This window comes from Leptonotus elevatus, chromosome 15, assembly GCF_054856555.1.
Source record: "Leptonotus elevatus isolate MCC_2025b chromosome 15, RoL_Lele_1.0, whole genome shotgun sequence".
Taxonomy (NCBI): Eukaryota; Metazoa; Chordata; class Actinopteri; order Syngnathiformes; family Syngnathidae; genus Leptonotus; species Leptonotus elevatus.
Window position 1 is genome coordinate 2210001 of NC_141253.1, and position 12955 is coordinate 2222955.

Here is a 12955-nt window from a genome sequence, read left to right on the forward strand (position 1 = left end):
GTATAATCAGTACAGACATACTACCGATTTTGTTGGCGCCGGACGCAATCCTGGTCACTCCAAAATCAACACTTATCAGGAGACCCAAAAATTGGCATGCTTTAACATTTGTCAATAATTTATTTAAAAAAAAATTTTAAAAAAAGTGTGCGATTAGCCAACAATTAATAAAAAATTAATAATAATAATAGTAATAATAAATTTTTAAAATGCAGATTTAAGATTAGTCCAAAAATGTAGAAATATCAATTGCTTAAAGGTTAAGATGAGAGCACTTCTATATCATTTGGTGTTAGCATTAAGCTAGGTGGTTTGATTAGCCGCGCAACGTCTTTATTGTCTTTTTATGCTTCGTTTTAAGGTAGACTGGAACTGTATCAAATGAAAGCTTTTTCTGTCGGATCGTTGACTATCTGTCAAGCTGAAGCTTGTTTTGCATTTCGCTTGTGCTCGCCGCTCAAATTTTTGCTCACAAACAAAGCAAAAACAACAAAAAAAATCGAGGTACCACTGCATTAACTCTATGCCTGTTTATTGCCCGACGTTTAACTCTCGTGTGATTGTTTGGGAATTTTGTTGACAGGCGCCGGCTCCATTCGAGCCAAGTTCGAAGTGTCCAACGGTCCGTCCAACCCGTCCACGTTGGCGGTACAGTTCATGAGCGAGGGCAGCACACTGTCAGGCGTTGACATGGAGCTGCAGGGCAGCGGCTACAGGCTGTCGCTCAGCAAGAAGAGGTTCGCCACAGGTAAGGCCGCCTCACAACAACAAAAATACAAATAACAAATTTGATGCCATTTTTTTTTTTTTTATACGATCCAAAATCAAGTTGGAGCAAAACAGCTGAAGTGATATATCATATTAAAGCTGCCGATGAGCACTTGACAGATACGTGATTAGGTTATCAATATGTCCTCATGTGAAGACGCAAATTGACCACAAAAATGATGACCATTTTTGCTTGTAAAATTGTCAAAAATGAATTTGCAACAAAACATGCCAAGTAACGTATCATATTAAAGTAACTGGGGAGCACTTTATAGCTATCTGATTATGTTGTCAATATATCCTCATGCAAAGCAGCAAGGTGAACAAAACCAGCCCTACAGCTGACCTTTCTGATTTGTGATTGTTGTGCTGCTTGTCTTTTTCCCCCCCCTCAGGTCGCTATATGGCAGATTGCTGAGGCTGTTCCCGGGGGAAAAAAACAAAGCAATGCCTTATCTCGCTTTAAACAAAAGTTGCCCAGGACCACCCCACCCCCCACCCCCCCGCCAGCGGCGGGAATCACTACAATAAAGCAGCACTGAGTACTGAACACTGTTTAATGGAGAAATAAAAGGTGAGCTTTGGGGGACACGTGTAGCTTATGACGTCTTAAGTGACATTTTCAGGCGCTTTATACTTTGTGAATTTGTCCATCTCATCAGTGTATATTTGAAATCATAAAAAGAGGAAGACAAAAAAACATGCACTAACAATCTTTTCAGGCACCCTTAACCACCCCCCCCACCCCCCCTCGCCGTAACTCTGCTCACTGTGTAAATATTAACAGCGAAAAAAACATCTTCATGATGATTTTGTTTAATTGTGGATGGCGCGCAATGAAGGAAGAGTCGATCTCATAGCACAAAACGAGAGTTAGAAAAGAGAGATAAAAAAAAAAAACAGGACCTTAGTGCCTCCTCGCAAAACTGTGCTCGTTTTTTGGAAACGCACATTCGGATTTCAGGGCTCTTTTGTCAACGTCCTTTTTAAATGTTTTTTTTTTTTTTTTTTTAATAACTGTAAAAGCGTTGCAATGCTTTAAAAATGCTCCAAATTACCTTGTAGCCTTTCATCGAAACTTGAAGATTTTTTTTTTTTTTTTTTTTGCAATATTTTGTCCCCCCCGCCAAGAAACAATAACGTGCCTGAACAAAAGCGTCACCTGTTAGGATGCTGAAGGGAAGACGTCTTCTGCAAAAAAAACGCGACTTGGAGATTGGAGGTTTCACGTAATCTAAAGATTTTGACGAGAGCTAGCTTTTGTCTCCCATGGACAAAAAAGAAAGAAAGAAAAACAATTGCCTGTTTGAAGCATCCGAAAATTTGAACCGCCACTTGTAGCAAGCTGGTTCTTGCTCACCCTGAAAATCAAAAGCGGGGTCAGGGGGGGGGGAAGACGTTATATATTTACGAGCCTCCAACTTTGGTCACTTTTTCTTTGTGTTTGTATTTAACAGATTTTCTTTTTTTTAAGCAAATTTGTGTAAATGATTCTCATAAATTGTGCATTTTTTACTACAAGTATCAGCCATTTTTTGTCTCTACGTAATGAATTCCCACTGTGCCTGTATTAAATGTGTAATATATGAATATATACAAATATATGAATGACTACTTTAAGAGGGCTTGGTGTCATTTATTTCAAGTTGTATTTTTGTATGCTTCTTTGTCAAAATTGTCCTCCTGACAGTTCACAAAATATTAGCATGATCACTGTGGTTGTTCAATTTCATCCGTCCCCCCCACCCATGAAAAATTGCTTTTTTTGTATTAAAAAAACAAAACAAAAAAATTGGGCATATCAATTTTCGTTAAACAGCAATTTGTATATGAATTATCAATTTCTGCATATCCATGTCCAACAAAAAACATATATCACTTAAATGACCGTGGTTCTTAAGATTTTTTATTTAATTTTTTAAAGCAAAATTCTCTTGTTTGAATGTCGGAGAATGACGATTTGGACCCTCCACCCTCAATGTTTATTTAGTCAAATTTTTTTCAAAGAAGATCCTCAGGCCTCTTGGGTGTGATCATTTTTTTTTCCCGGCCAAAGATTTGCGAGGGTCCGTCACATCCAACAACCGATGATCCGTACGGCAACTCCTTGTGTGAGATGGAAATATTTTGACGCTAATAATAAAATCTCTTTTGTTTTCTCTCTCAAGATGAAAACGGACATTTTTCCAGTTTCACACTCTAAGCTTCGAACTCCACAGTGACTTCCTCCTCGATATTTGGAGTGATGGCCGCGACCGGCTGCGTAAACCGCAAGTCGTTAACATCTATTTCAAGAAGTTAACTTTGAACTTGGTTGTCTGGTGTCGATTTGACGACCCGAAAGTCGGGAGGGTCTCCAGCATATTTGTTGTCCGTGTTTGTCCAAAGGCCCGGCGGAGTCGTAGGTTTTTCCCCCGCCCCTCCCACATCACTGACTTTTATGGACCATTTAGAATTGATGTGGCCGTTTGCTCTCGCCGAAGAGAACCATCTGAACAAACAAGAGGACGCTGTAACTCAATTGCGTGAATATGGACTCCTCGGATTCCCCGTCCCTGCGGGACCTCTTTCGGAATAACTCAGACCCGACGGCCGCCGGGGTCACATTTTCCACAAGGCAAGAAGACGGGACGTTAAAATATCCTAACTGTGTCCTAATACAGACGTGAGCAACCTAAAGCTGTTTCAAACAAACCAATCCAGCAACGAAGCCAGAGGCCTGAAATACACTTTAAACAAAAAGCAACCAACCGTTCACTTCACCTATCAGACAAGCAACAAATCAACCAAATAGCCAACCAACGCATCAAGTAATCAATCCGGTAAAGCCTAATCATCTTAAAATGCCCGTCGACCAGAACACGCATACTAATAACTAACCTGCCAATATACACTAGCAACAACTACCAATCAACAAATCCACCAAAGCACAATCATCCTACAATGGCCATTAACTCATCAACTATCATCAACCAAAACCCAATTGGTCAACAACTAACCAGCCAACAACTGACCACAAACTCACTAATCAACCTATCAACAATTAACCAACACACCAAAGCCCAATCCTTCTAAAGTGGCAAAACCAGCCTGCCAACTAACTAGCCAACCAATCACATGAGCAACAAACCAACTCATTGACCAACGAGCAAACCAATGTATCAGCTAACTTGTCCACCAAAATCCAATCTAAACTAGAGTAACTAGCTCCAAACTAGCCAACCAGTTTATCAGATAACCACTACAACAAACGTAGCAACCATCCAACCAAACTACCACTAACTCATCAACCAGTTGGCAAACCAACTAACCAATCACCAAAGCCCAATTGTCCTGAAATTGCAGATAAAACAAAAAGTAACTAGCCAGTCAACCAATCGTATGAGTATCGAACCAACTAGTCAACCAACTAGCCGATCGACCAATCACATGACCCACAAACCAACTCATTGACCAAAGAGCAGACCAATGTATCAGCTAACTAGTCCACCAAACTCCAATCTAAACTAGATTAACTAACTCCAAACTAGCCAACGAGTTTATCAGATAACCACTACAATAAAAGGCCACTCGTTATAAAGTGGCCATCAAGCAACCAGCCAACCAAACTACCACTAACTAACTAATCAACCAGTTGGCAAACCAACTAACCAATCACCAAAGCCCAATTATCCTGAAATCGCAAATAAAACAAAAATCGTATCAGCATCAAACCAACTAGTCAACCAATGTTTTGGCGAACCAATCCGCCAACACCCAATAATCCGGCCATCAAGCAACCTGGCAAGCAAGCAAGCAACCAATTAGCGAACCAACCTATCAACTGACTGATCCACCAAAGGCCAGTCATCCTGAAACCAACACATCAGCTACCTAGTCAGCAAACAAACCACTTGAGCAACTAACCCAATTCTCCTAAAGTAACCATTCAGTTGCATCAGCAACAAACCAACCCACCATGAACTACTTACTACCAACCAATCCTCCACAACGCACTCATTCTACCGACCAATCAAACGCTAGCCTCAAATTTAAAATCTGCCGAGTTGTGCCTGCATCCTGCCCACTGAAGCTCCTCTCGCGTCCTTCTCCAAGACGAACGGGATTAAAAAGGTCCAGTCCACCGCCGCCGCCGCCGCCGTCGCCGCCTCCTCATCAGCCCCGGGGAGAGGGAGTGGACCCATTCCGTGCCGCGTTCACAGAGCCGTGTCACATACGATTTCGTCATCATGCTAAGCGTAAGCGTGTGTGTATGTTGGGGGTGACTGAGACATGCTCACATCTTCATTCCGATCATTGCCTTTCCAAAATGACCCATTTTAGTGGGGGAATAAGGAAGAAACAACTGATACAATGTGGTTGCACAAGTGTACACACCCCTTTAACCCATTAAGGCCCCCCGAAAACCTAAAGTTTTCCTGGAAATTCAACAATATAAAAAAAATAATTAATTCAGTTCAGCCCCCAAATTCCAGTTATCGGTAACTTAACATGTGATTTTGTGGACATGTCTGTCACAAGGAGACCCACCAAAAAAAGGGACACGAATGCATGCGTGAGTAGCAATTCTGCCATTTTGGTTTGAAGCGCACTTTGTGCATTTTCATCTCTTTCACAGAGTCGGCCAAATGAAGCAGAAGCTCCAGGAGATCAATACAACACTCGCGCGCACACACACACACAATTCCTTGGGAGAGGAAATGTCCAGTTGATAAATATTTGGAGTTTGCTAATTGAAATTGAATGTGCGCTGTTTGGATTCTGGGCGGTCTTTAAACACATGGACACATTGTGTGCTTATCTGACACGCACACACACACAATTGCACTTTAGGCCATCAGGAAACACTGCACGATGCACAGAAAAGCATGTTTGCGTGTCATTCGTTTGACATGAACAATTCATGAACACACACACACACACACACACACACTTGTGGTGCGCAGACAGCAGATGGTTGTTTACATTCTTTATTTTTTGGTATCCTTCAGCAAGCGTAGCATGCGTGGAGCACACAAGAGGTCTTGTTGGCGTGTTGCTGCTCACGGAGTACAAAGTTGCGTGTTTAAGTGGCTTTACATGCCAGCCTTGCAACGCTCGATAACTTGAGCATTGAAGAGGAAGAGAGCCTTCGTGCCGGTTCAAGTCCAGTGAAGGTTCGTCGCGGGCGGTGAATACATTCCGAATGCTAACTCGACCCTTTCAAGCACATTTCAGCGTCATTTAAAAACACACATAAGCTTTTATGTACATTTGGAACCGACAACTCTTTTTCTGGCTCTTAATTACACTGCATCTCTTCCAGTAGACGTCAGTGCTGCCGCAACATGTTGTGGCACAATGTGGTACTACAATGAAGTCGCCCGACTTTAAATTTTGACTTCCCTGCATATTTAATACTTGCTTTTTCTTTGGCATTTGACTAGCATCTGTGATTTGTAATTAATTTTTTTGTTAATTTGTCACTTGTTTCGCTTTTTCCTTAGCTTTTCTTAATCTTTTTACAAGCATCCATGGTAGGCTATATTTATTCTTACACTTGGCCATCAAGGATGCTAACTGCTGTGTTATAACTTGCACCACATGACGCAAAATTGATGTACGTTTAAGGTTTCATATTTAAAAAAAAAAAAAAGTTGCGTTTAAGGTTTTACATTTAAATAAAAAAGTCACGAATTTTGCCTATTTGGCTTTTGAAATGTCGCTGTGGTCAACGTTTTGGCTAATTGTAAGAATGCTAAAAATTAGTTTAGGAGCCCTGTTTTGTTTTTTAAGGGAACTTGGCAAATGTATTTACACAAGAACCTCCATCTTTACCTTCACTTTATTTTTAGTTTTTATTTGGCTTTCTTTTTTTTTTGAATTATCACTATGTAAACGGAAATTACACTCAATAATTAATAGATTTAACTTCTTATTCAAGACACCACATAAAAACCAAAATTTTGTAACTCAGCATTTATTTGCCCCTCCAAGTTGACCTATTTTTACACACGTAGGCTTCACCTCTTAGAGTGTTAAAACGAGACTTATTTTTTTATTATTTTCTTTTTTTATTATTTTATTTTTTTGACGAGCACTCTAGTACCAATAATGTGTTTTCCCATTATTTCCTTTTACAATTTCAGTGGTTTAGTAACGTTTTGTTTGTTTGTTTGTGAGTTGTCGTGCAGGATTTAGTGGGGGAGCCACATGGGGGCACAAGCAGCAACACTAACATCAGCTCCACGCCGGAAACCAAACACACGCACACGCTCGGATCTGAATTCCCTCCTGGTTCTCTGCTCCTTATATTTGCGTATTTCTTTCTTTCTGGCTTGTGCCGTTTGTGTTTTGCCTGTTAACCGTTATTATTTTTTTCTTTCATACGAAATGTAATTAATATTGTTGCTTAAAAGTTTTAATGGTTCATTTGTACTAAAGTACATTTTCTTTCTTTGGCTGGGAAAAAATCATGTAAAGTTTTATTGTCAAGCCACATATTTGATTGGTTTGAAGAAGAAAAAAACGTTCAAATGTGTATGTAAACTTGTTTATTTCAATTCTCATTTTTAATTGTTTATTAATGTATTGATTATGAAATAATTACATTGGATTCAAAACAGTTCATTTTACTAATATTTAAAATAAATATGAACTTACAATTAATCGAATAATCAACTATGTAATGATAACTGAATAAAAGATAAGAAAAATAATGAATACATATTTGATTGACCAATTTTTTATTTTATTTGCAGTTGGGGAAAAAGTCTACATTAAAACCACACGACTCTTAATAGTTGCTTGGTGGGACTGATTCACGCGCCATATTTTGGCACCCCTTATATGAATCATAAATAAATAAAAGCACACTTATTGACTAGACTTTACTGAAAACTTTAAATGAACACTTCCACTTAAAAAAAAGCTTTCTTGAATGAACAGTGACAGCTGAACTTTTTTTTTAAACACTTAAACCACAACATCACTTTTCCATCCCTTTTCAGGCCGTCATTTGTTCATTTCCCCCTTAAAGAATAAAAAAAAATTGAGGAGAGGAAACGCAAACCTACGGAGTCCCGCGAGTCTTATGTCACTATAAAAGCTTGCTTTATATGAACAATCATTTCACGTCTCAAATAACACTTCTTAACAAATCGGTCTACCTTCTGCAGCAAACACTAAAAGAGATTCGTTCAATTTCATATAAAAGATGATCTGTCATTCATTATGAACGAAATTCTTCAAACGAAAAACGCAGCAGCTCATTTGTCCGCTTCGACGGCGGTGCCGTGGACGCAACAGGTGCGTTCAATGCTTTAACTTGAATAACACGTTTTAATTGTTTTAAAAAAAATGTTTGTCATCTTTTAAACTTTGTCACATATTCTTAATGATCATATTATTACAAAACAAAAACAATTACGTTTATTTGCGTGAAGCGTTCACATCCGGTATAGTGAACAAAAAACATATAGGCTACTCTCAAGTTAATAGGTTTGTATCCGATAATGTGATTAAATACATAAACACGTATAAATTGATATGAATAAAATAATAACTGTGTTGTTATTAAATGTTAAAGACGTTCCAAAACAACGTGAGCAACGCAAAGTGGCCGGAAAAATGACGTCATGTTCCGTTTCAAAAGGATTTAGCGCGCCAAATGGATTCCAGGCGCGGGTGGGGGTTGTTGTGGTTGTTGTTGACGACATACACACGCACGCACGCACGCGCACAACAAGCGCCCTCGCGATAGGCTGACGTTTGAGTTGATACGTGATGACGTAAAACACGTCACCATCAGGGGACAAAACGAAAAAAAAATTCTAATTCTAAATCATGTAAAAAAAAGGTTATATTTTTGTAATTATTTAGTTTCGTTCGCAGTAGCACGTGACGTCATTTGTAACTATCATTTGTAATTCATTCATTTTGTATTAATATTTTATTTAGTGCAACGTGGCTTCATTTATTCAGTCTTAAAAAAAAAATACATAAACACACAAATGATAGATATATTTTTTAAAACATTTAAACTGTTTTCACAATGGTCATAATTCTGCCACCCTTAGGTTTTGCACTCGTTCCATGAATGCAAAATTATTATTATTATTTTTTTCTTGTAATAAATGTAAAACTACATTTTGGTATGACTATTCTCTATATGTGAAGCACTTTGTGAGTCCTCTGTGTATAAAGTACTGTCATTACTTCCTTACACATGACTCTTATTAGGAAATTTATACTCGCCAGCCAAAATATGTGTGATGCGCACGAACACAATTGAAAGGCAACGTGTTTATACCCATGCAGTTGTTGATAAAGGACCTTCAGGCCCAGATGGACAAGCGCCGACATTCCCGGGTGTCTGCGAAGGCAACAGTAGGTCTAACGTTTCCCCACTCACACAAATTAGGGGTCCTGCGGGAAAAGTAAACACGGGAGAATTATTTGAGGGGGGGGGGGGCGTTGTTATATTTTGAGGGAAAAGAAATTCCCGTGTTTGTATTAATATTCCACCTCTGGGAAAACTCACGTCGCTGCCAATTTGAAGATGGAGATGATGTCGATTCTTGACTTGATTGAATGAAGTGTGTGGTGGGGAAAGAAGAAAGGACTGAGCAGGAGGAGGCGGGAATATTTAAAGATGGAAAATCACCAGTTATTTTGCTTTCTAAATGTCTTTAGGAGCACATGTGGTCCTCGTTTTTTTTTTTTTTTTTTTTTTGGTTGGTTGGGCCCGGATAGCCCGAATCTCCGTAGTGACCCGTGACCCCCGGCTCCTCGGAATGACATGATTCCGCCTGTCTCGCTCCCCGGCCCCGGAGGTTCAAAGGTCACCCGCGGGGAGCAGCAAATTAACCCAATGTGTCAAAGGCGCCATGACACCATGTTCAGAATCGGAGGCCCAAACAAATTCACGTTTGTGGGCTTTTTCTTACTCAAAAGTGCCAGAAAATCTACTTTGCATCAAACTCTGAGCTGCGCACCTCCCGTTTTTTTGGGATGGAAAATTCAGCCCCCGAATCCTGTTTCACTGAGCCGCATGAAATTGAAAAGCCATATCAATCACGAGTAGACCCACCAAAAAGTCTCAAGAAGCCAAGCCTGAAAAGACACGGGATGTTGGCCATTTTGGTTTGAAGCCATCATTTGTTGGTCAATCTTGGCCATTTACTTTCAAAAGCCAATTGTCAGAGGAGGTTTTTTTGAAAATTCAGCCCTCGAACCCTGTTTCACTGAGCTACATGAAATTTAAAAGCCATATCAATCATGAGTAGACCCACAAAAAAGTCTCATGAAGCAATACCTGAAAAGACACAGGAAGTTGTCCATTTTGGTTTGAAGCAACTATTTTCCTTCAAAAGCCAACTCGTCCACAGAATTAAAAAAAAAAATCAAACCAATTTCAACTCGCCATAAAACTCAAAACTCTCATATTACAGTCTACAAGTTCCAAGATAATTAATTTATCACAATTTAAAACTTGTACTTCATCATCTTCTTCTTGGCTTTTCTAATTCCTGGGACGAAACGATGCCAAGAGCCCGCCTCCTTTCCCGGGAAGATCACCTTGCTGGTCTCCCTCACTCTGCGGTTAAAGACGTTTCAGTTCAGCTGTCACAAATTATGTTCGCCTGCCCAGCTGTCAAAACAGGGCGGGGGGGGGGGGGGATTTGTGTGTGTGTGTGTGTTGGGGAGGGGGTGTCCCTTTCATTCCAGCTCACATGCCATGAAAGGACATGGGGACGGGTGGGGGCTTTAAACGTCGTGTTTGGACACAAGCAATTATCTCTAATTATTGTTTTTCTTTTCAGTTTGCCTGTCCCGATGGAGGTCCGACATGCAATAATCCGCTCCGGTCGGCCAGGATCGGGCCCGGGCCGGGGCGGGGCCCCCGCAGGACCTGGGCGGCTTTCATCTCAATGTGAGTCAGGAGTTGATTCAAACGTGGACTGATGGGAGAATTAACCCCCGGGACCCAGCTTTCAATGGGCTCAGTCAAGAGATTATGTGTGTTGATGGCAGCCTTTTATATGCAAGCACAACTTAGCCTCTGTCCACACCTACGACACCATTATTTGGAAAAACTTACTTTATTGGGCCACACCAGGAGTAGTTTCTTTCCTTTTTTTTTTTTTTTTTTTTTTTTTTTTTTACAGTCTATGTAAAAACGCGTTCACAAGATGTTGTGTGCATGCCAGAGCAGTAGGTGGCGCTATAATGTTGACGTGTACCTACCAAATTTCAGTTTTTGTGTCATTTTGTTCATTTCCTGCCGTGTTTTAAGACTTACGTAGACTTTGTCCAATAGCTCTCATATTTCAACCACGTATACGAGACACATTGACAAGTTGTAGAGAATTTCAGCGTAATTGGATCATGACAGCGATATTTCAAGACTGGCAAATATGAAAGTTTTTTTTTTTTTAATAAAGCCAGGTTTACTTGGGAAATTCAAATGTAATAGACATGTTAGCATGAGTAGACACACACAAAAAAAGTCTTAAGAAGCCACACCTGAGATGCCACAGAAAGTCGGTCATTTTGTTTTCAAGCAGCCATTTTGGGGGTTATTTCTCTCCAAAAAGAGATCAAAAAATTATTTGGAAAATCCAGACACTGGATTTAATTTCACCTCGGGAAATAATATTTTGCATTATATCTATCATCAGCAGAACCGCATAAAAGTCTCGAGGTGCCTTGCTCACAAACACACAGGAAGTCAGCCATTTTGGTTTAAAGAGTCATTCGCCTTCAAAAGTGAACTTGTCCGCTTATGAAAATGTTACTTGGTAGACAAATCTATCATGAGAAGATCCATCAAAAAAAAAAAAGCCTCTAGAAGCCATGGCCAAAAATGCACAAGATGTCTGCCATTTTGTTTTCAGGTCATTTTGGCCATTTTCACAGCTCCTTGGAAGTTTGATGACTCGTCATAAAACACAAAAGCCCAACTCCAAAGCAGCTGGTGGCTTTACTTCCCCGCAAATACCATTTCTGCCAAACCAGACCCAAGAAAGTCCTTTTGGAATCTAACTTTTGAATACAAAGTCAATAAAACAATACCCCCCCCCCCCCCAAAAAAATCCATAGTTTGCTGCAATGCTACATACTCATGACTGCCTCCCAATGCTAAGCTAATTGCGGTGACTTATGAACGTATGAGTGACATCTGCGGTGGCCCTTGGCAGAGAGGAAGTCAGACCACTTTTTTACAACATACTGCTTGCATCCTTTGGTTTGGGCGCGAGAGCCAAACCCCAAATAAAAGGCACACTAAGGCCAAAGCCACAAAGTCTGAGTCCAACATGGCCGCCGCGCCAAGGAAGGAAGAGGAGAAGAACAACAAAAACACACACGCATGCTTGTCATCCCTAAATCAATCATTTCAATAAACTGGTACGAAATAACCCGAGGGACAATCAAGAGCAATCAGATTGGACTGTTTGATGGCATCATTAGTTTATCTTCCAGTTTAGAAGTAAAAACTTCTAGTGATGTTAACAATGCCCGTGAAATTGTGCAGATAACATGACCCGAGTTTCTTTAACACGTTGACATTATTCTTGTTTCCTGGCTAGCGCTAATACAACCTTTTAGCATTGGTAGTACAGGTAGCTTGTAGCATTAGCATTGCGAATGAAAGTAAATATTTTCCTTAGAAATTTGGCTAACGGCGAATACATTTTTACTACATTTGAATTACATAGCCAAGACAAAGTGATAGGACTAAATTGTGAATTGTTTTGAGTTTATGTAATGTTTTTCTTGTTGATGTTTTTATTCCGTTTTTCTTGCTATTCTCCGTTAGCTCATAGCATTAGCATTGTACGTGAAGGCTCTGCGCGAATGGTGCAAATTTGCCGTTTAAAAACGAGTCATCAAAGACATAAGAAGTGTCATGTGTGTGTACACGTTTGTGTGAGAGGAGTCTTTGTTTCGGGGGGGGGGGGGGGGGGGGGTTCCTGCGTCTGTGTTTGATTTTGGCCCGATTGAAACCCAAAACTCGGGAAAAGCTGACAAAACACGACGTTCCCAGGTGCTTAATGAGTGGGCAGAAATGACCAGTTGACCAGCGGCGTGTTGACGAGCCCTCTCTGAGGCGCCCCCAAACCTCAGTCCACCGCCCGGACCCCCCATCTGCAAGATATTACACACATACACACACACACACACACACCACCCCAATGGAGAAAAA

The 12955-nt window shown here is 40.3% G+C and overlaps 1 protein-coding gene across 4 annotated transcripts in view; it reads left to right on the forward strand.

Moving 5' to 3' along the window:
- The window catches only part of fcho2 (FCH and mu domain containing endocytic adaptor 2), a 44757-nt gene extending 42369 nt beyond the window's left edge, over positions 1–2388 (forward strand). For all 4 annotated transcript variants that reach the window (XM_086097561.1, XM_086097558.1, XM_086097559.1 and 1 more), the window contains 2 exons: positions 584–748; positions 1164–2388. In XM_086097561.1, the coding sequence (XP_085953687.1) occupies positions 584–748; positions 1164–1186 (188 nt within the window). In that variant the 3' untranslated portion in view covers positions 1187–2388. The remainder of the gene's footprint in view (positions 1–583; positions 749–1163) is intronic.
- The last annotated feature ends 10567 nt before the right edge of the window (positions 2389–12955 follow it).